A 23,380-nucleotide genomic window follows, 5' to 3' on the forward strand; every position below is an offset into this window, starting at 1 on the left:
AAAAATACATATATAACATTAGAGAATCTGTGTAACCTGCATATGGTTGTGTTCAGACTGACCTATAGAATAATAGTATCATGTCGCTGTTACCATATATTACATTACGTAGACACAGGAACCCCCCAAACGTTACCATATTGCATTCTTTTTTGCGATTTCACCAATTTATATCTTCATAAATAATATATTTGGAATTCCATCATACATGTTATGGTAAAATGAATGACGCCATTACACAGTACAACTATTCCTGTAACAAATAAGCCCTTACATGGCCTGTAGATAAAAAACTGAAAGTGCTAGAGCTCTTAGAAGGGGAGGAGGGAAAAACGGAAACACTAAGATCAAAATTTGCGCGGTCCACTGGGTCATTTTGGCCCTGGTCCTCAAAGGGTTAAAGGAGTATAACAATCTCAGCTTGTTATTATCTATCCTTTTGTTCCCAGAATGAATAAAGCCCGCTGTGCATTTGTGCTTACCGCTCTATTAATTGTAAATAGGGCCTCTCTATAGAGAATAAATAGAGCACCGGCCACACACTTCTGGTGTGTTCTATTCTTTTTGGGGACAATTTTTTGGGGGGTTGGACCCCCACCAATTGGCTTGTTATTCCCTATACATAACAAACTAAAATAGAAAAGCCCATTTCAATAGAAAAATGGGCAATATGCTGCAAGTGAAAAGTGATATGTATGAGAATGCGTATTTCATCAAAACTATGCGGAAGGCACAGGTTCTCACCTTCTCTGTGGCGCATGACAGCCATACCCCCTTCTTGCCTGATGGGCAAGTGGGAGGGGGTGCGGCAAGGCGGAGTGAGTGGGGTGGGGCCTAATTTAAGACATCGGTCTTAATAACTGCCCCCCTTCACGTGCAAACTAAACTTGAATTTTTCAACCTTGAAAAGATCTATTAAGTACAAGTAGATCTGTCCAATATTTAGAGATGTTTAGTAACATGGTAATAATTGTTTATTTATTTGTATAGCGTATTTGTATAGTTTGTTTGTATAGTAGTATATCTATATGTTTGCCCCATTTATAAAAGGGTATTCCTATCCCCCCTAATAGTTATACTTGTAAGAGTTGTCAAGGTAAATACAGTGGTACCTTGGTTCTTGAGCCTATTTGGTTCCGGAAGGCAGTCTGAGAACCGAGCAGTGTCTTCTTATAGTAAATAATGTAAATATTCTTAATTGGTCCCAGCACTCACCAATAATTACCTACAGTACCCATATATTACATTGAATCTAATATATGGGTAATATATGTAATCTCTACAGTACAGCACTATACTGTACAGTGCATTATATACAAGAAACCTTCAACAAAACCAGCAATTATAGTACAGTAGTCACCAACTCCTCACTCATCCTTTACTGTATAGAGTCCCCCCCACCCCAGCACTGTAGGTGATGGGAAATAGTGGTGCACTGACTTTACTACTACTGTTCTGTATATGCACTCCAGCAGTCTTATACAGTACTGTACAGGATGGGAGATGGTGGTGCACTGACTGTACTACTACTGTACTGTATATGCACTCCAGCAGTCTTATACAGTACAGGATGGAAGATGGTGGTGCACTGACTATACTACTACTGTACTGTATATGCGCTCCAGCAGTATTATACAGTACAGGATGGGAGATGGTGGTACACTGACTGTACTACTACTGTACTGTATATGCACTCCAGCAGTCTTATACAGTGCTGTACTGTATCTGAAGCCTCACCAGTGCTAAACTCACTAGGTACAACCCACAATCCACGCTCGCAAAAATGTTCAGATACCGAGTACTTCAAGACTGGGAGCCCAAAAAGTGTTTGAGAACTGAGGAAGATTTTAAGAACCAAAGCAAACTTTCCTTGAAAATACAGTTTGAGTTTCAAGCAGTTTGAGAACCGGGGTACCACTGTATTTTTGTGAATACATTAATTTAGCAAACTTGTTTCCTTCTAATATGCTTCTCTTTCCCTCCCATAGTTGACAGCTCGTTGTCTAGGTTACTGACCACCACTCTGCTCTAAAAGCAGTGGCCTGGCTGGTGTATATATAGCTATAGTGTGTGTGTGTGTGTGTGTGTGTGTGTGTGTGTGTGTGTGTGTAGAGCGGTAGTCAGTAACCTAGACAATGATCTGTCAACAATGGGAGGGAGAGAGCAGCATCTAAGGAGAAGGATTTACGGTTTGCTAAATGAACGTATAGTGATCCATCAAGTTACAATGTTATTTAATTTCAGGAGGACCATTGTATCTTGAAAATATTGTATCTTGAGATCAAAACTCTGTGGAAAACTAGTAATTGGGTCTGAAGCCCCATAATCGGTCATCCTAAAAAGGGGGAAATGAAGCTTTAAAGGAAAATAAGCAACTAACTAATATGGATAAAGCAAGTCCTTACATGCAACAGTCAGAAAGTGCTACTGGAGACTGTGTAAATTACTTTGTGTAGTGGACAAAAGCATTTCCAGGGTCCTGTACAGATCACACAGGCTCCCAGAAAAATAAAATTAAGCTGCCCTCACCTGGTGCCCAAAGGAGCAACTCATCCTGGCACAGATAACTAGCAGCACAGGACATGTAGTATCACACTGTATAGAGAGGCACTACTAGACAGCCTATCACTGCATGCACTTCAGGAATACTTGGGTTATACCAATAAAAGGTCATCTAGTTATTTACATGTTCTGTGGATCCTGATTGTTTGTTGCATTGTATATTGAGTCTGGTCTCAAGTTATGATAATCCAGAAAGGAACATTGTAAGTTGAGGGACCACTGTATATGCAAAAATATTTAGCCACCTCTTAATACGCAGCAAAAAGACAAAAATGGCACAGAACTTGTTGAAAGTAGAAAAAATAGCGGGTGCCTGCCGTCCACATGAGTTCACTGGTATAGATACCAAAGCAAATCACTGGGGCACTCTAAATAGTGAAAAAAAAGTGGTTTATTCAATCCAAGGAACAGGAATGTGTGATGTTTCAGTCTAACAATATAGATCTCACTTGCTTGAAAAAAGTCTATGTTGTTAGACTGAAACATTGCACGGTTCTGTTTCATGGATTGAATAAACCACCACTTTTTCTTCACTATTTGGAGTGCTGCAGTGATTTGTTTTGGTACCGCTTTATACTATTATTTATACTATTATTTTTATTATTGTTAAGGTCTAAGGTGGCCACAATTGCCACCCTATGCCATAGCAGCGTTATTACCCCGCAGGCTAGCTCTCATTGGGCCTATTATTTCTACAGTTTCCATTGCTAAACTGGCTCTTTTAACAACACATACTTGAATTCATCTGTCATCTAATGATCAAATATCAAATGAAATGATATCACAGTTATATCTAGCTAGAAAAAAAAACAGTATTTTTTTTTTTACTTTCCCTTTTAAAGGAAATCTTTTAATATGATCTTCTTTTACGTTCTTTTACGTAATTTTTGGGCCACATATTCATGTATGCATATTTTTTTTTTTTACAAAGTATGCTGATAATGAGCGAAAACTTGTGGAACTTCGGACAGAAATAGTAGAAATGGTAAGTACTGCATTTATACATAGTGAACAGTAGCATCTTCACTTCAGTCAGCACAACAGATTCCCTCCAAGACATTTCTTATACATTTACTTTTGGCTATGAAATTCTAGAAAATTAGTCCCTATGCTTTCTGACTTTCAATCCAAATTAAAGATGAAGGGTAAATGCACACTAGAAAAAATTGCTGCATGTTTTCCGCATGAAAATTCACACAGATTACAGTACTAGCAAAACAGATGTGGTTTTCCATGTCTACACACTGCAGAAATTTATCAGATTGACCTGCTGCAGATTGCAGATGTCAATTTACATCGTCGTTATCCCTGTTGAAATCAATGTGGATGGTAAAGTCTGCACCAAATCTACAACAAAATCCACAGAAATTAAACACTAGGTATACAACTCTATAATAAGTTTCAGCACAGATATGGTATCCAACAAGAAGACTTAGGGCTCGGCCACACTAGCGTTTTTCTTAGTTTTTAACGGATCCGTCTATATTAATTTAACGGATGAACATAAACTGATGAGCAGACTGATGCAAACTGATTGCAAAATGTTCATCTTTTTTTAATGGTCCGTATTTTGGCTTAAAAAAACAGACTTTTGTACATCAGTTTGCATCCATTTGCATCAGTCAGCATCCGTTTTTCTATCCGTTTATTTATTCTTTGGTTTCTTGCTGCTTCTGCGCATGCTCAGTGCATAAACGGATGAAAAAAAAATGGATGTGAACGAAAATACCTTCCTTTTTAGATCCGTCCTCATTGACTACAATGTAAAAAAAAAAAACGGAAGTGCACTTTCCGTTCGTGATCAGTTTTTTTAAGCGGAAAAAAAAATACTGCAAACACAATTTTTTTTTCCCTTCAAAAAAACGGATCTTGAACGGATTGCATGCAAACGGAGCACACTAAAATAGCATGGGAATCTATGGGGATTTTAACGGATCCGACAGTTTCCGTTTTGCCTACTCTAAAACTGAAAAGGTAGACGGAATGGTGCCGGATGGTCAAATGCTAATGTGAACGTAGCCTTATAGAATTCTAAACAAAGCATATTATATGCTGTAAAATAGAACATAATACCTAAGTAAACAATAAATATTATATATGTAAAGGGGCAAACAAAAATGTCTTTCACATCAACTGGTGCCAGAAATTTGTAACTTTCTTCTATTAAAAAATCTCAAGTATTCCAGCACTTATCAGCTGCTGTATGTCCTGCAGAAAGTGGTGCATTTATTCTAGTGTGGAGAACAAGAGAGGTTTTCTATGGGAATTTGCTACTGGTCTGGACAGTTCCTGTGACGGACAGTTGTGTCAGCAGAGAGCATTGTGACAGTAAACCTTGAACCAACTCATTGTTCACATAGATAAACATGATGTGTTTGGGTCTAGAGAGTTTAGATACTTGTGTATGGAGGTTGCTCATGTGTGCGCCAAAAAAGAGGTTTGAGTTTTTTAGTGCCTAATGTAATGTAGCCAAAGGCATTTGTTATCTGGGCATGTTACGGTGGGTACCAAGAGTAGTTGAAGAGGATAGTTTTTTTGAATGCAGTTTCTATTTTATCCAAAAACGGTTTGATTATATGACAGTCCCACCAAATATGCTTATAAGCGCCCTCTTCTCTATAATATTGCCAGCATAGTGAGAGGAGACACTGTAGGTAATATTTAGCCTCTTTTTGCTAGACCTTTACATATGATGGGTTAACGTCTAGTTTCTGGAATTTGAAAGACTGCGTTGAGATGTCTGTAAGACTAAAGCTCTGATGATGACATGGCTGTGTCAGAACAGTAGTGTACAGCTTAAACTGTTTCAGAGCTCACTGCATCATAATGAACTATGATGCAGGGAGTTCCATAGGAGTTGAAGAGTTCAGTCCATGATATACAGTCAGCTTACAGACTGTATATCACAGACATGTGAATGCAGCCTAAACTTGAGATGAGCAGATAGCAGCGCAACTCACTTCCCTGCTGTCAGTCATCTCTGTCCTGTAGCCCTATAGACTTGATAATAAAGCTGCCAAGGGAGAGATTGTTATGAGCGGGGGAGTGTAATGCGCTACCGCTCACTTCTCCCAGGTCATTCTTCTTAAGGTCTCAGCAGTGAGACCACAACCGATCAAAACTTTTTACATGCCTCCATTACGTGCCAAAGGTTTCTTGTTGTTGTTTTTTTATTTAATCCTAATATACCATGTATGTATGTTTTGGATTCTCTCTTTGTGTTGTTCATATCGATAGATCGAAAAGTGGTAGTGCTTAGACTTTTCATTGCTTTTTAAATGCTCAATCTAATGAAACCACAAATCTCCCCCCCCCCCCATCAAAATTGCAAACTAACAGACTTTGTGTGGCCGATAAGGATAAAGCAAACCGACAGCAAGGATATAAAAATATCTGTGCTGTCAGTTTCCAGATCACACAGCAGTACATACTTACCTACTGTGCTGCTGTGATCCGACATCCTGTTCTCGGGCTCTCCCATGAGGCTGCTGTACCTTCAGACTGCCGCCTCCTCCACAATGATTAACAGCCGGAGAAGGCTGGGCCTGAAAATACAGCAGCTCGACAGGAAAGCCAGAGAACAGGATTCTGATATATTAATATTTTTTCTGTCAGTTTCCAAGGCTGCACAAATGATATAAAGATTGTTTGTGCTGTCCTGCTGCTCGATTTCCCGTGCCATGTAAAGGCACTGCAAATGAGCGCCAATTTTGCAGATCAGTGCTCGTTTGCAGCCGCCTGTGGCCAAGAAATTGTGTAATGTAGAATACTCCTATCCTTCACTGCATGTTATCAGTAAGTGATGGCTAGTTGATATACATGCACAACTGACTAGTGACATGTAGACTAGGGGTCCTTTTACACGTACAGATAAATTGCCACACACTTGTTTTGCAAACAACATGCATTGATTTTTTTTTTTTCTTTTAAACAATAGATGTGTAGACGACAAGATAAATTGCTACAAAAAGTCGACAATACGATCCCTGCTAACAGCAATGATTTTAAGGACAACTAAAAAGATGCAAACAGCAACATGTAATTGATTTGTCGTTTGTGGTTTGACGTTGCCGCATTAACACCAGCAGATTAGAGCCTAATGCTGCGTTTACACGAAACGATAATTGGCCCAATCGTACGATTAACGATGTCTGAGTAACAATTTTTTTTCATAACGATCAGCATTTAGACGGTACGATATATCGTACGGAAAATTCGTTTTGCAATCGTTTTGCGAACGCTTAAGCCTATCTCACACATTGGTTAAATCGGCGAACGACTGTTTACACAGAACGATCTGCAAATTTTTTGCGAACGATCAACGACTGTTTAAGAACATGTTCAAAGATCAAAATGAACGATTTCTCGCTCGTCGTCTGATCGTTCGCTGCGTTTACACGTACGATTATCGTTCAAATTCGATCGTTATCGCGCAAATTCGCACGATAATCGTTACGTTTAAACGCAGCATAAATTCAAACTATACATTGGTTTATCGCACAATAATCGGCCTGTGTAATAAAAGAGCCATTAGTGTAATGGCTAAATAAATGACCGGACCTGCAAGCTTTTCCACGTAACTTCTAAATGATATGCAAAATCCAATTCAGCCCAATGAATCACACAATATAATTTGATAATATATTGCAGAATCGTGACTCATTCACAACTTGTTCATCCTGTTTAAAAATATATTATAATATATATATATATATATATATATATATATATATATATATATATATATATATATATAGATATAAAATATAGATAGATAGATATATAGATATATATTATAATTGCACGTCAATTCTTTCAGCGGAATCAGCCGGCCCATAGAATGGTGTCTATGGAGGCGGCGGAAAGGCGCGCAGCCATGCGCGCATACAGGCAACAAAAATTCTGCGGAATTTATCCGAGAATTCCTAATTGTGAACCCACCCAAAGCTCCTAAAAGCACAGTGACCTCCATAGTTCTTAAATGGAAGAAGTTTGGGACCTCACACTGCTGACTGCCCTAACAAACTAATCAATTGGGCGGAGAAAGGCCTGGGTAAGAGTGGTGGCCAATGGTCACCCTAGCTGAGCTCCAAAGATCTTGTGTGTGAATGGGAGAAACTTCCAGAAGATCAACCATCACTGCAATATACTAATCTGGGTTTTATGAGTAGCCAGAATGAAGTCTTTCCTCAGTAAAAGACACATAAAAAGCCTGCCTGGAGTTTAGGGGTTATTCTGAATGGGGAAACAATAAACAAAACCTTTGCTTACCTCTCAGTGCTTTCCTAGTGTCCTCCTACAGGTCTCTGGCTTCCCCAGGGACAGTCCCACCTCCACCTACTAGACGGACTTTTCAGCCCGTTCAGCCAAACACAGGCCGCGGCACTATCTTGTCAGTGATTGGGTGAGTGGCCTGTCAACCTCGCGGTGAGTCTGTCTCAGAAGTGGAGGTGGGATTGTCTTCGAGGAACACCGGGCGAGCACAGAGAGGTAAGCATAGCTTCTTTATGTTTTATATATACTTAAAAACCATATACGTAGATACAGTTTTTCCTATCCGGATAACCCATTTAAAGAAAAATCATGTAAAGGATTCTTAGACTGTGTGAAACAGACTGTCTAATGAAAGCCTCAATTTTAAGTGTTATGTCTCTACAGTGAAGTATGGTGGTGGCAGCATTATGATGAGATGCTTTTCAGTGGCTGGGGCAGAGAGACTGGTCAGGATGAAGGGAAAGCTGAATAGATTTTCCTAATTAAAACCTGGTCAAGAGTGCTCTGGACCTTAGACTGGGCCAAATTTTCACCTTCCAACAAGATAATGATCCTAAACACACAGCCAAGACAAAACAGGCGTAGCTTAGGGACAACTCTGTAAATGTCCATGAGTGGACCAGCCAGGGCTCTGACTTTAATAAATTGTAACATCTCTGGAGAGACCTGAAAATGGCTGTCCACTGAGGCTCCCCATCTAAGGCTAGGTTCACACTGCGTTTTCAGCATCCGTTTAACGCATGCGTCTTTTGCAAAAAACGCATGAAAAACGGATTGCAAGAAACGGATTCATTTGTGTGCATCCGTTTTTCCATTGACTTCCATTATAAAAAAAAAAACGGATCAGTTTTTTTTGACGGACCAAAAAACGTTGCTGACCCTATTTTTCTGGACGTTAAAAAAAAATGGATCTGTTAAACGGATGCTGAAAACGCAGTGTGAACCTAGCCTAACCTGACAGCTTGAGAGGATCTGCAGAGAAGAATGGTAGAAAACCTGAAATCCCGGTGTGTAAACCTTGTGGTGTCATATCCAAAAAGACTGGAGGCTGTAATCACTGCCATAGGCTTCAGCTAATTACTGAGTAAAGGGCCTGGATACTTATGGCAATGTAGTATATATTGTAACATTTTTTTTTTCTTTTCAATAAATTAGCAAAGATATCTATTATTCTATTTTAGCGTTGTCATTCTGTAGACTGTTATAAAACAAGTTGGATTCGATCTACAACCAGGGAGAGACCTTCTTGATTCCTCCTGCTGTATGGGTGGGCTCAGGCTGAGGAATTCTCGCAGAAAATGTCTGCGGAATTCCGTCAGCTGTCCGCCCGCACGGGCACGCGCTTTTCCGCTGGCTCCATAGACACCGTTCTATGGGCTGGCGTATTCCGCGATCCGCTGAAAGAAGTGTCATGTCATGTATAGCGGAATACGCCGGCCCATAGGATGGTGTCTATGGGGGCGGCGGAAAGGGGCCCAAATGTGCGGGCGGACAGCTGACAGAATTTCGCGGACATTTTCCGCGAGAATTCCTCAGTCTGAACCCACCCTATCTCAGGATTGCAGCAGGTCTCAGGAATGAGGCCTTGTGCTATTAGTAACTTTTGACATGTTTGAGGACATGTCAAAAGTTACTGCTAAGTACATGAGTTCTCTAAGCACCTCTTAAATTATAAATGTATATAGCTTTTTCTAATTTAAATTATTTTAAAGTATGTTTTCTGTAGGTTTATGCCCATATACATTGAAAAATTAGAGCGTTTTTTTTTTTTTTTATGTAACTGAACTTGGTTTGATTTCAGCATTCCCAAGAAGATAGAGCTCTAACACAAACAAAAAGGAAGGTTGACACAGAAGTAGCAGGAATAAAGACTATGTTAGAATCAAATAAACTTGATACCATCAAATACCTTGCAGGTGAGTTTCTTTTATATCTGAATTTAGATTTTTTTATTTTTATTTTTTACAAACAGCGATAAATAAGCAATAATATTCCCCCTACTAATCTCTAGCCAATCCTGTGCTGGCGCTTTCCTAGTCCCATGACAGTCTTCTTTACCAGCTCAAACGATGACATTGTATGTTAACATGTGACTTTTTTTCACAACATTGCTGGAGCTGGGTGAAAACTGACTGATATTGCAACAGTGAAATGTTTGCATCAGAGCATTGGTAGTATATAACTTCTATATTACTACTTATATTACTAAAAACTTGCTTGGAAAACTGGTTTTGTTTTTGCTTTCCTTCTCCAAACAAAACATACAAAAATTTAAGCTGTAGTGCTGCCAATGCTGGCCCAAAATACACCAGATACTTAACGGGAGGAGAATTGGTAACCTATATACAAATCAGCAAAGTTCAAATGGGCAAAATGATTATGCAGGTAGTTACTTATTATAAGCTTACTGATGAATAATCTAGATTACATTCTATGTCCTCATCTTTGTTTGCAAACCACAGACCTGTTTGCCATGAATAATTCCTCCAGTAAAGAAAAAAAACAATGGAAGATAAGGCCATTTTTGCTAAATTCAACACATACATTTTTTACTAATTTTGTATGAAAAAAAGGAAGCAATAAGAAAAAGGAAGCATCATTTTGGGGTAGTGGCATAAACACAAAACCATGTAAGATTTGAAAGTAAAAGCAAAACCTATAAAACATACAAAAAAAGCAATGAACAGCAGTATACACACCATAAAATTAACTTCAAGCCTGTTGCATCAGAAGGGCAGAAAGTAAGGAGGCAAAAAAATAAAGCGAAGGATTAACTGCCCCGACCCAAAAATGAGAAAAAAACTATTACATGTGGTCACCATTTATATGAAGGGAACCTGTCACACGGCATTCCGACGCAGAGCCCGCCATACCGCCCCCCCCCCCCCCCCCCGGTAGCCTACCCTTTCCTGCAAGTCCCGCTCCAGGACCCGGTCCTGGGACGGAGTTATTGCCGTTGGCAGCCGTGGGCGCACGCTTCAGAGAGGAGTCTGACGCCCATAGAGAATGACGGCTCCAGTCATTCTCTATGCGCATCGTACTCATCTTGTGTAATTTGCATACAGCGCACACTCACCTTCTGGCGGCAATATCTCCGTCTGGGGACTGGGTCCAGGAGCAGGACTTGCAGCAAAAAGTAAGTATCCGGGGCTGCACCGGGGGTTGGGCGGGCTCAGCGTTGGAATCCCGGGTGACAGGTTCCCTATAAATAAACCCATCCAGAGATGGGTACACAAGCAAATGCTAGGCTTAAAGCAAATCTGTATTGTCCGGTACCCACCCCCAAACCATCAATATCATTTTGTAAACTTCATCATGCTATGTCTGGTTTGGGGGCCGGCCTTTCTCCTGGGGACGGTATTTTGGTGAAAAACACATTCTGGCAGCCCGGCAAGGGAGGGTGTAAACGAGATGGAGCCTAGAGCTCCCTCCTGCTGTTTAAAAGGCCATAGTGCTTGCATTATTTACCTGCAGACCCTTATGGGGTGTTATTTTTTTGCACTTCCAATTGTACTTTGCAATGACATACTTAATTTTTTCCATAAAATGTGCAGAGAAACAGAAGAAAGATATTTGCACTGTTAAATAAAAAAAAAAAGGTTTCATCCTTAGGGTACAAACCCACACACCGTATACACAGCAGATACGCAGCAAATACGCAGCAGATTTAGTGGTGCAGATTTGATGCTGTGTCCAGTTATTTAGATCTAATCTGCTGCGTATTTGTTGCGTGTTTGTTGCGTATTTGCTGCGTATCGCAGCAGTAAATAAGCTGCGTATACGGTGTGTGGGTTTGTACCCTAAGGGTACAAACACACGTAGCAAATACGCAGCAGATTTGATACTCTGTTCAGTTATTTAGATCTAATCTGCTGCGTATCGCAGCAGTAAATACGCAGCGTATAAGCCATGTGTGTTTGTACCCTTAGGGTACAAACACAGACACCGTATATGCAGCAGATACGCAGCAGATCTGCAGCAGATTTGATGGTGCAGATTTGATGCTGTGTTCAGTTATTTAGATCTAATCTGCTGCGTATTTGTTGCGTATTTGCTGCGTATCGCAGCAGTAAATATGCTGCGTATACGGTGTGTGTGCTTATACCCTTACGCTGTTTGCCCTGTGGTAAGACTAACATGTTATCTATGTTCCTCAAGTCAGTGTGATTACAACAATAAGCAATTTATATAACTTTAATTTTATTTTTAAAAATTCAACTTAAAAGTAATATGTTCAAAATTGCTCTAATATACTTAACTCTTTTATTTATTGGTCTGTGGGGCTATTTGAGGAGTTATTTTTTTGCTTGCGTATATGCAACTTTTTATTCAAATTTTTCTGGATGTGATGTGACGAAAAATCAGCAATTTTGCACTTTGACAGGTTTTTGCAATTATACTGTTTACCGTGCGAGATCTAGAATGTGATAATTTAACCCCTTCCCCCAATATGAAGTCCTGGAACATCATGAAAAGTTACTGCATCATGAACATAATGAAAAGTTACTGCACCATGACGTCCCCCGACATCATGCTGTCCCTGCTGCTGCACATTGCCTTCTCACGCCGCCACTGCCCAGAGAGCAGCTGTGCTTCCCACAGGCAGTTGACCCCATAAATACATTATTCCCCTTATAAATGATCCCCTATGAATAAAATACATGTTTGGTATCACTGCGTCCATAATGACCTCGTCTTATAACCTGTTACATTTATTATCCTGCCCAATTAACACCATAAAAAAACTAAATGACTATTTTTTTCTTCATTTGCGCCCCCCTAAAAAATATAGAAAAAAAACACGTACATGTATTTTCAAATGTCACATGTACCCAAAAGGTGTACTGCTAAAAACATCAGCTTATGCCGCAAAAAAAAGCCCTCACATAACTCCATTGGCAAAAAAATTAAATATTGCAGCTTATTACAGGACATAAACAGTATTTATAGTATAAAGGTCATAAACTATAACAAAAGCTATATAAAATGGATATCACTGTAATCATACCGACCTGACGAATTACGATAACATGTCATATGTAACGTGTAGTAAACGTTGTAGAAAATAACGAAATAAATAAAATAATGAAAACCAGCTGCTAAATTGTGTTTTTTATTTGTACCCCAATTCATAAATACCCTGATAATCTTTTATTTAGTTATCACTTTTCCCAAAAATGGTACAGATGGAAACGTCAACTTGTCTTGCTAAAAGATTTTGGCACCCCAAGGCTTTTGTGAAATAGTACAATGGCTGTAAAAAAAATGTAATGGAAAAAGGCCCCAAAATTCACCAGGCCTCTGTGGTTGAGTCAGGTGACACACTGCTTCCACATATGGAGTATTTCTAGAAACATTGGAATAAGCGGAATAAACAGTGAGTTGCATTTCTCAGTTAGTATTTGCTGTGTTAGAGGAAAAAAATGGATTAAAATGGAATATTTGCCAATAAAAAATAAAAATGTTTAATTTCCCCTTCAACGTGCTTCTATTTCTGCGAAACACCTAAAGGGTTAATAAACTTTCTCTCTAATGAGAGATCAGTGCAGTATACTTAAAACAACACTGATTAGATCAGTGCTGTATTGCTCTGTGCTGCTGCATCCCAGAGCTATGGATTACCGAGCCGGGACCAGTGTCAGTACGACGCTGAGGCCTGGTGGGGTAAGATGAAGGGATCGCCCCTCCGTGATTGCATCGCAGGGGGACAATCACCCCCACTAGACACCAGTAATTAGGGAAAAGAGCCATTTAAATGCAGCTGTCAGTTTTGACAGCTGCATCTAAATGGCTAATTAGCCGGGAGCAGCTGATAGTAGCCAGGAGTCTGGCAAGTCCTTATGCGGGATGGGGTTAAAAAGACTTCATAATAGAATAATAAAAAAAATAATACACCAGTCAGCAATAACATTAAAACTTGTGACAGACAAAGCAAATAATATTGATTATCTCGTGAAAATGATACCTGTTAAGAGGTTGGGATATATTAGGCAGTAAGTGAACAGTCAGTTCTTGAAGAGAATATGTTTACAAGCTTAAAAAGTGATACTGTCATCCACACACACACACACTCGTGCAGGTTTTCTGTACCATCTACGAGTTTAGATGCTGCACATTCAATATATATACATGTTTAAAACTCATCAGTGTCTTCGTTTTGCTCTAAAATCGCTTCATTTCTTCAGTGGACAGTGTCACCTAGGCGGGGCTTCACAGCAGTTGGGCCCTCTTCCCAGCTGGGTGATCTTGTTGACTGATGAAATGAAGCGAGAGTAAGGGGATGACAGTATCAATTTAAGAATCTTAGTGACTTAAGGCCCTATTACACGGATAATCGTCCTGTGTAATAGAACGCAATGATCAGCCGACATGAACGATGTTGGCTGATCATTGTAATCGTTTGTTTTATAACATATTGAAAGACAAACGACTCACATAGCAGCGATCTGCTGTCATCACTTTGTGTAATAGGAGCAACAGCAGCAGACCGCTGCTATCTGCTATGGGCTGCCCAGACAATCAAGCGATCACCCGGGCATTTTTTCCGCTATGATCTCTAGTTTTTATTAATACCATATTTGTGTAGATCAGACTTTTTGTTCACTTTTTATTAATTTTATTTATATATAATGTAACAAAAAATCTGCAATTCTGCCGCTTTTTTCCTCTTTTCATTAAAGCCATTCGCCATTCTCTATGACGATTGATAGATTTTTATAGATCGGACAATTATGCACGCTACGGTATATATTATGTTCATTTATTTATTTTTATATGTTTTATTTGTATAATGGGATAAAGGGGTGATTTTAACTTTTATTGGGGGGAGGGGCTTTGGGGTATTTTTAAACAATTTTCACTTATTTTTTTACACATATTTTAAGTCCCCCTGGGGGACTTTTACCTGCAATCATTAGATTGCATACTTTGATCACTGCTATGCCATAGGCATAGCATTAATCAGTGTAATAGGCGTTCTGCTGATTGGGCCTGCCTGTGGCAGACTCAATGAGCAGAGCACCGATCGGACAGCACAGAGGAAGATTAGAGACCTCACTGCAGCGGTCCCGATTGGTAAGTGACAAGAGCTGCAGTGGTTGTCAGCCTGTCATCAACAGTGAGGGCCCGGCTGTTGGTTGCAGCCGGCCCCCACCTGCTATGAAGCATGGCCCGCTCCAGAGTGCCCTTCATAGTGGGATAAACACCTAGGACGTACCTGTACGCGGTGTCAGACTGGGATACCTGGGGCCCACCAGAGGAAATGATCCTTGGGGCCCACCAAAGAACAATCTGTAAAAAGTGACATACTGACCAGGCCCTATCCTGGATTCATCTGGATCTGCGACAACTCCCTTGTCCCCCACTCAGAGCAAGCTATGGAGATAGCACTCCAATGACTGACTGCATATACAGTTTGTGCCCATATGATGCAGCTGCACCCCATATCATCATTTTATTACCCCCTTCATCCTCCTGCCCCTCCATCCTCATACTACCCCTTCATCCTCCTGCCCTACATCATCATACTACTACCTCCTTCATCCTCCTGACCTCTATCATCATACTACTACCCCTTCATCCTCCTGCCCTACATCATCATACTACTACCTCCTTCATCCTCCTGCCCCTCCATCATCATACTACTACGCCTTCATCCTCCTGCCCGACATCATCCTACTACTACCTCCTCATCGTCCTGCCCGCTATCATCATACTACTACCCCTTCATCCTCCTGCCCTACATCATCATACCACTACCTCCTTCATCCACCTGCACCTCCAAGATCATACTACTACTACCACTTCATCATACTACTACCACTTTCATCCTCCTGCCCCTCCATCATACTACCCCTCCATCATCCTCCTACCCCTTCATCCTCCTGCCCTGCCATTATCATACTACTCCCCCCTTCATCCTCCTTCACCTCCAAGATCATACTACTACCCCTTCATCATACTACTACCCCCTTTATCATCATACTACTACCCCCTTCATCCTCCTGCCCCTCCATCATACTACCCCTCCATCATCCTCCTACCCTATCATACTACTACCCCCTTCATCCTACTGCCCCTCTATCATCATACTACTCCCCCCTTCATCCTCCTGCACCTCCATGATCATACTACTACCCCTTCATTATAATACTACCACCCCCTTTATCATACTACTACCCCTTCATCCTCCTGCCCCTCCATCATCCTCCTACCCCATCATACTACTACCCCTTCATCCTTCTGCCCTTCCATCATCATAGTAGTTCCCCTCTCATCCTTTTGCCCCTCATAACCATGCTACAGCCTCCTTCATCATTCTCCTGCCCCTCCATCTCTATTTAAAATAAAAAAAACAGCTATACTTACCTCACCTGTATGGTTCCTCTAGTCTTCCAGCTATTCCTCTCCCTGCTTTGCATGAGAGCGATAAGTCACGCCGTCGGGGTGGGGCTACCTGCAGTGGGGGGCGGAGCTTCCGGGGTGATAACAGGGACATGGTTTTGCCCAGTCTTGAGTCCAGGTATCCTCCCAGGGCTGCTGGAGACCTGACAGCTGCTGCAACGTCAGATACTGGGGCCCACTGAGGACAGGCAGCCTCACTCTATGGCTGTCTGGGGGCCCCAGCAGTGGACTGTCAGTGGGAGTGGGGGAGGGCCCCACCCGAGGATCCTTCGGTCCTCCGGTGGCCCAGTCCGACACTGCCTGTACGCCCAAGGTCATCTGGTGACAGGCGGCCAGGGAGTACAGGTATGTCCTAGGTCATCTAGGGGTTAAAGGGAAAGTCTGGGCAAAATAATTTTAAGATATGTAATTGCCCAACAAACGTTATGAAAATTACTAGTTTACCAGTTTGTAACGTGACATCCAGTGGCGTAGCTATAGGGGTCGCAGCGGTCACCATGGCGACCGGGCCCCAAGCTAGCCGACTTCTGCCCCCCTCTCACCACTTTCTGTCATTCGCAGTCTCCCCAATCGGCTGTGATACTGACTGCCGGTCTGGGAGAACTGCACTAAGCAGGCTGCATATTAAGAAGAGGCACAGGCAGCGCAGCAGACACCCCTCCCTCCCAGGCCCCCTGCTTTCTAAAGCAAATGTTGAGGGCCCTGCCGGACACTTCCAGCAGGAATCTCTGAGCGCTGACGGCCCGACCCTATTCCATGCTCCAGGAAGAGGAACGATTTGCAGCATGAGGTCTGAGTGGGGAAGAGGAGAGGAAACAGCTTACAGGGGGTTACAGGGAAGTCCTGTCCCCCTGCAGAGGAAGCTCCGCCCACTTACTGCCCGGCAACATACAGGAGAGGAGAGGCAAGGAGGACTATGTAAGTGCCTCTGTGTACAGCGTGTGTGTGTGTCCCTGTATAAGTGAATATGTGGCTGGCTGTATGTGTATGCCTCTGTGTACAGCGTGTGTGTGTGTCCCTGTATGAGTGAATATGTGGCTGGATGTATGTGTATGCCTCTGTGTACAGCGTGTGTGTATGTCCCTGTATGAGTGTATATGTGGCTGGCTGTATGTGTATGCCTCAGTGTACAGCATGTGTGTGTGTCCCTGTATGAGTGTATATGTGGCTGGCTATATGTGTATGCCTCAGTGTACAGCGCGTGTGTGTGTCTGTCCCTGTATAAGTGTTTATGAAGCTGACTGTATGTTCCTCTATGTACAGTATGCATGTATGTATCCCTGTATGGGTATGCCTGACTGTATGTGTACGTAAGTGCCTGTTATACAGCGTCTGTGTGTCTCTGTATGGTTATATATGTGCTTGACTATATGTGCCTGTGTATATGTATGTGTATGTGTCTCTATGTATGTCTATGTCCATATGTGTATATGGGCCTGTGTGACTATGTGAGCCAAAACAACAAAATTCACTGCAGTGCACATTTATGTGGTGGGGGGCAATTATGATATTTTATGCGGACTGGTAGGGTGCTTTGTATGCCAGGGCTGCTTTTTAGTGCTAGTCTGGCCCTGTCTCCCTCCCTATTCAGTTGTATCCGCAATTGCTGATACAACTGAATAGACTGCTGGCAGGAGCTCACTGCTCCCTCTCCTGCCTCCGGGACTCCTGCTCTGTGTAATACAGGCCGAGCGATTAGCTCCGCCATCATACACAGAAGCCAGACCTGACCAGAGGAGGACAGAAACCCAGAAAAGAGCAGGGACCTGGACAGGTGAGATTATCCCTAGAACTACAACCCCCATCATGCCCTGCTGACAGGTTATGATGGGAGTTGTAGTTTTTTGGCTGTCAGAGATTGGGAAATAATAATTAGAGAGTGACACAGTACAGTCCATTCATTATAGGGGACAGTGGTACAGTACATGAGGCTGAGGCAGTGGCGCAGTACATTAGGAGACACGGTGGCACAATACAAGAGGTGGAGGCAGTGGCGCAGTACATGAGGAAATAGTGACAGTCCATTAGGACATGGTGGCATATTTGGGGCGTCACCTTAGAATAATTGCATATAAAGTTTTTTGGTCTCTGACTGCGCTTCATCAGATGGCATGAGGGGGCCCCAAGCTAACATTTTGCACCAGGGCCCATCAGCCTTTAGCTACGCCCCTGGTGACATCACCAACTTTACAGAGACCTGAACACGCCATGCTGTAGTAAGTACAGAGAAAATGCACTATAGGTACGTTTCCCATAATAAGTGTCTATTAGTAATTTTCATAAGTTTTGTTGGGCAATAACATATCTTAAAATAATTTTGCCTGGACTTCCCTTTTAGTATATTGCTGCAGTTATATAGAAAATAATAAAGACTTTTCCAATGCAGGGATCCCCTTTTAACCTCTAGATGACCCAAGATGACAGATACAGCATAGACGCCTCTGACCAGACGACCCATGCTTTACCCTTACGCCATCGTTTTCTGTGTAGCTCTCTGCTGTGCCCTCATTGTTAATGACAGGCTACAGAGATTGCAGCGGATAAGTGTAAGAGCAGCTCTTGTCACTTACTGATCGGGACCCCTGCAGTGTGATTGCGAGGGGTCCCGATCATTTTCCCTGGCTACCGGAGGACTTAAATCTTTGTGTGGTCTGATCAGCGATCCTCTAATAGAGCGTCAGTAATACTGATAAATGCTATACAATGTCATAGTATTGCACAGTATATGAAATCCAATGAATGCATTTAAACAGTATTAAAAAAAATTAAAAAAAATATGCCAAAGCCTCTCCCCCAATAAAAACTAAAATCACCCCCCTTTCCCCTTATACAAATAAAACATGAAAAATAAACATTATATATCTTAGCATGCGTAGATGTCCGTGCTATAAACCCCTTAACGACCACGGTTGTATATTTACACCTTGAGGTCTTTAAGGGAGTTCAGATGGGGGCCGCGTGGCGACCCCGTTCTGAACCACCGCGACCCCGGGTGCTTTATGCAATCCGATCGCCCGCCCCCGGATGGTCGCATTATATCCAGAAAAATTGTAATAAAAAGCGATCAAAAAGTCACCTAGAAACCCACATGAGCCCTTATTTTTTTGCACCACTAATTTTACACAGCAAAATTCAATGTGTGGTGAAATTTAAAAAAAATCGCATTTCTTTTATGTTTGTTTTTTTTGTTTTTACGCCGCTCGCCCTGGGGTAAAACTGACTTGTTATATATGTTCCTCACGTCGTTACAATTACAACGATATGTAACATGTATAACTTTTATATTATGTGATGGCCTGTAAAAAATTCAAACCATAGTTAGCAAATATATGTTTCTTACAATCGCTCTATTCCCATGCTTATAGCGCTTTTATCCTTTGGTCTATGGGGCTGTGTGAGGTGTCATTTTTTGCGCCATGATGCGTTCTTTCTATCAGTACCTTGATTGCGCATATGCGACTTTTTTTTTGTAATTCAAGATTTTATTTTAGTAGGTAAGCAGAACAGGGGAATAGAAAACAATATGGTTTCAGTAGAGTAAAGCATGAACAAATGTACATTACAAAGATAGCAGCGAGTCCATGGGGTTGAGTGGATCACCGTTAGAAAATAAACTGGTTGCAGGGGTCTTCTGCAGAAGACATGTGGAGAATGGAAGTCATCACTTAGGCATATCCTGGCAACATAGCTACTCCACATGTAGCGATTCATGAGGACACCGAACAACCCCAAGAAAATAAAAGCAATACAAGATCACCAAATAGGTGAGCTGAGCTAAAAGAGAGAGAAGAAGAGTTCCAGAAGAAGGAAAGGGAAAGGGAAAGAGTAAGAGTAAGAAAAGGGAGGTGGGGAAGGAGAAAGGGGGAGACGGGGACAGGAAGGGGGGACCTATGAGGAGGGGGGGGCCCTAACTGCCGAACTCAGTCAGAGACTAACTGCATCAGCCAAGTCTTGGGAAGGGGCTGTTACTCTAGCCATCTCGCCAGGGAGCGACTCTCTTTGAAAGTAAGCCATGGTAACCAGGCGTGCTCTACCTTCTTACTCCGACCCTGCTCCTCTGCCGTCAAGGATTCCATCCTGTATATATAATCCATCTCGGCGGACCACTCGGCAATGGACGGCATCGCCGTGGATTTCCAATGCCTTGGAATAACTGTCCTGGCCGCTGTAAGAAAGTAGCGCAGAAGCCCCTTCTTGGCAGCAGAGGGAGAACCGGTAACCAAGGAGAGCAGGGCCAGGTCGGGGCTGGGCAGGACTGGGCAGTCCCACCAGATATGTATCATTGAACCCACCTCAGTCATGCAGTGCCAGCAGGTGTCCGGAGCGTCAGGGTAGATCCGGTGAAGTAACGAGGGGCACCGGTACCAGCATGTTAGGATTTTAAAATTTTTCTCTTGTGCGTGACACGCCAGGGGCCATTTATGCGTAAGGGTGAAGATTTTCAGCAAATCTGAGTCAGAGTGTTACACCAAGATCCTGTTCCCAAGCTGAGACGTACGACAAGGTCTGATCAGCGTCCTTAGCCAGCAGGAGGCGATACAATTGGGAGATAGTTTTCTCCGAAGGAGAAGGTTGCAAGAGCAAGGATTCCAGGTCCGTCAGCTCAGGTATACGGATGCCTCCAGGGAAGTGTTGAGACAGGTACGCTTTCAGCTGCAGGTACTCCAACCATGCCAACCCCCTCCCCGGGCAGAGCTCCTTTAGCGCTTGTAGTGTCGGGATGGTGGCACTAGACCCTAGGATCTGGCCTATCCTGGCACCCTCTGAGGCCGACCAAATGAGAAAAGTGGGCTTAGTACATGCTGGCGGGAAGGCCGGATCCCCGAATAAGGGGCTCATGTGACCAGGGCGGTACGACAAACTATAGAGGGGAAGAAGCCTATCCCAGGTCTGTAGGAGATGTCTAGTTAGGGGTTCTAGTTAGGGGTGTGAAAGAAGAAGCTGACGGGCGGTTAACAGGAAGCACCCATGGCAAAGACCTGAGAGGGATTGGGGATAACGCCTCCTCAATTCTAACCCACTGTTTGTCTGAGGCTCTGTGAAACCAATCGACTAGACGTGGCAATATACATGCCTTGCTATACAGAGAGAAATCGGGAAGGCCCGCGCCACCAGATTGTTTCGGGCGTGTGAGCGTTTTGGAAGAAATATAAGAACCTTGGAAGGATATCCATTTTGATAACGTTTATCCTGCCAAACCAGGAGAGGTAGGAGCGATTATAATTAGAAAGATTGTGCGAGTCAGCAAGGGGGGGAGGTTCATCGAGAAAAGGAAGGTCAGATCAGAGGGAACCCAGACCCCCAGGTACTTAAGCGCCTGGGGCTGCCACTTAAAGGCAAATGAGTCACGTAGCTGCCGTACCAGACCGCCTGGGAGGGAGACGTTTAAGGCTTCCGTTTTGAAGTAGTTAACTTTAAAGTTGCTAACCTGGCCATAGAGATCGAATTCCCGGAGAATCGCAGGGATGGAAACCACAGGGCTGGAGACATAGAGCAATAGATCGTCCGCATAAAGTGCGGTTTTAAAGTGAGAGCCACGCAAGTGGATGCCGGTTATGTCTGGGGATGCCCTCAAAGCCACCGCTAGGTGTTCCATTGCCAATACATAGAGTAATGGGGAGAGAGGGCACCCCTGACGTGTTCCATTTGGGATCGTCAGGGGAGTTGAAAGAAGGCCGTTAACTTTTACTCTGGCTGTTGGGCCTGTATACAAGGCGGTGATTTTCCCCAACATCTCCTCGCCCATGCCAATCTGTCGCAGTGTGGCCCGCAGGAAGGCCCAGTGGACGCGGTTGAACGCCTTTTCTGCATCAACCGAGATCAGGCAAGCTGGCGACCGCGTCCCCTGGGCGTGTGACATTAGCAACAGGGTCTTGTTGATACAGACCCGTGCCTCCCGGCGAGGGACAAGTCCCACCTGGTCTGTATGAATTATGGCAGGAAGTGATGGGGCCAGCCTATTTGCAATCAATTTAGAGAAGAATTTTATATCGGTATTGATCAGAGATATTGAGCGGTAGTTGGTACAAGAAGTTGTATCTTTGCCAGGTTTCGGGATAAGCACAATCGTAGCCATCAGGGACTGTGGAGGGAAGGGGCAGGCTGAGGAAACAGAATTGAAGACCCTGGCTAGAAAGGGTATAAGCTGGGGAGTAAACTGTTTATAAAACTGGGCGGTAAACCCATCCGGACCCAGGCTCTTGCCATTAGGTGTGTCCTTAATGACAGACGTCAACTCCACCTCCGAAAAAGGGGAGTCAATGGCTGCTGCCTCTTCTCTGGAGAGAGCCGGCAGTGCCGTGGAATTGACGTAAGAGACCACCTGTTCCTGGAAGGCGGTAGGGTCCATATCATGCAGCGACCCTCTAAGATTATACAGGTTCTGGTAATATTCCCGGAAGGCCGCAACGATGTCAGAGGGGGCATGTGTCGTCCCTTGTTGTGTGGCTATGGAGGGCACAAATGTACTGCCCGATTTGGGATGTAGGAATCTGGCTAGGGGTGCGCCGCACTTATTAGAGTGTTCGTAGTAAAAGCGGCGTAAATGCTCCCGAAAACCGGAATACTTTTGGTCTATCAGGGCTTTCAATTGAGACCTAGCTTCTAGCAGGGTCGCCAGGACCTCGGGATCCCTAGATTGTTTGTGTGCTAATTCTCCCGCCTGAATTTTAGAGAGGAGTTGCTGAATTTTAAGGCTGTTCGCTTGCTTAAGTCTGGCTCCGTTCTGGTTAAGAACTCCCCTGACCACGCATTTGAAAGCCTCCCACTGTAGCGGGAGAGGGGTCTCATCAGCTGCGTGAGATGCCAGGAAGTGAGCGATAGCGGTCTTAACATCCGCCTGACAAACTATGTCTTTCAAAAGGTTGGGATTGAGCCGCCAGGACCATTCACGTGTGGTCTGTGTGGGGAGGGAGAGTGACAGAATCACTGCAACGTGATCTGCCCATATCATTGGGTCTATAACAGTCAGAGGGTGCCAGGAAAGCAAATAATGGTCAATAAGGAAATAGTCTATCCGACTGTAGGAGTCATGGACGGAGGAGTAATAGGTGTAGTCCCTTACCCCAGGGTGGAGGATCCGCCATACATCCACGAGTCTGTGATCGAAGAGCGATCTTTTGAGAGCCAGCATCTGAGAGGG

At 43.1% G+C, this 23,380-nt stretch overlaps 1 protein-coding gene across 1 annotated transcript in view; it reads left to right on the forward strand.

Annotated features, from left to right (window-relative positions):
• The window catches only part of MCUR1 (mitochondrial calcium uniporter regulator 1), a 36,962-nt gene that overhangs the window by 9,581 nt on the left and 4,001 nt on the right, over window positions 1–23,380 (forward strand). Inside the window, exons 7-8 of the mRNA XM_069960169.1 lie at window positions 3,494–3,547; window positions 9,638–9,752. Coding sequence (XP_069816270.1) covers window positions 3,494–3,547; window positions 9,638–9,752 — 169 coding nt within the window. The remainder of the gene's footprint in view (window positions 1–3,493; window positions 3,548–9,637; window positions 9,753–23,380) is intronic.

The sequence above is a fragment of the Dendropsophus ebraccatus genome, chromosome 2, assembly GCF_027789765.1.
Source record: "Dendropsophus ebraccatus isolate aDenEbr1 chromosome 2, aDenEbr1.pat, whole genome shotgun sequence".
Taxonomy (NCBI): domain Eukaryota; kingdom Metazoa; phylum Chordata; class Amphibia; order Anura; family Hylidae; genus Dendropsophus; species Dendropsophus ebraccatus.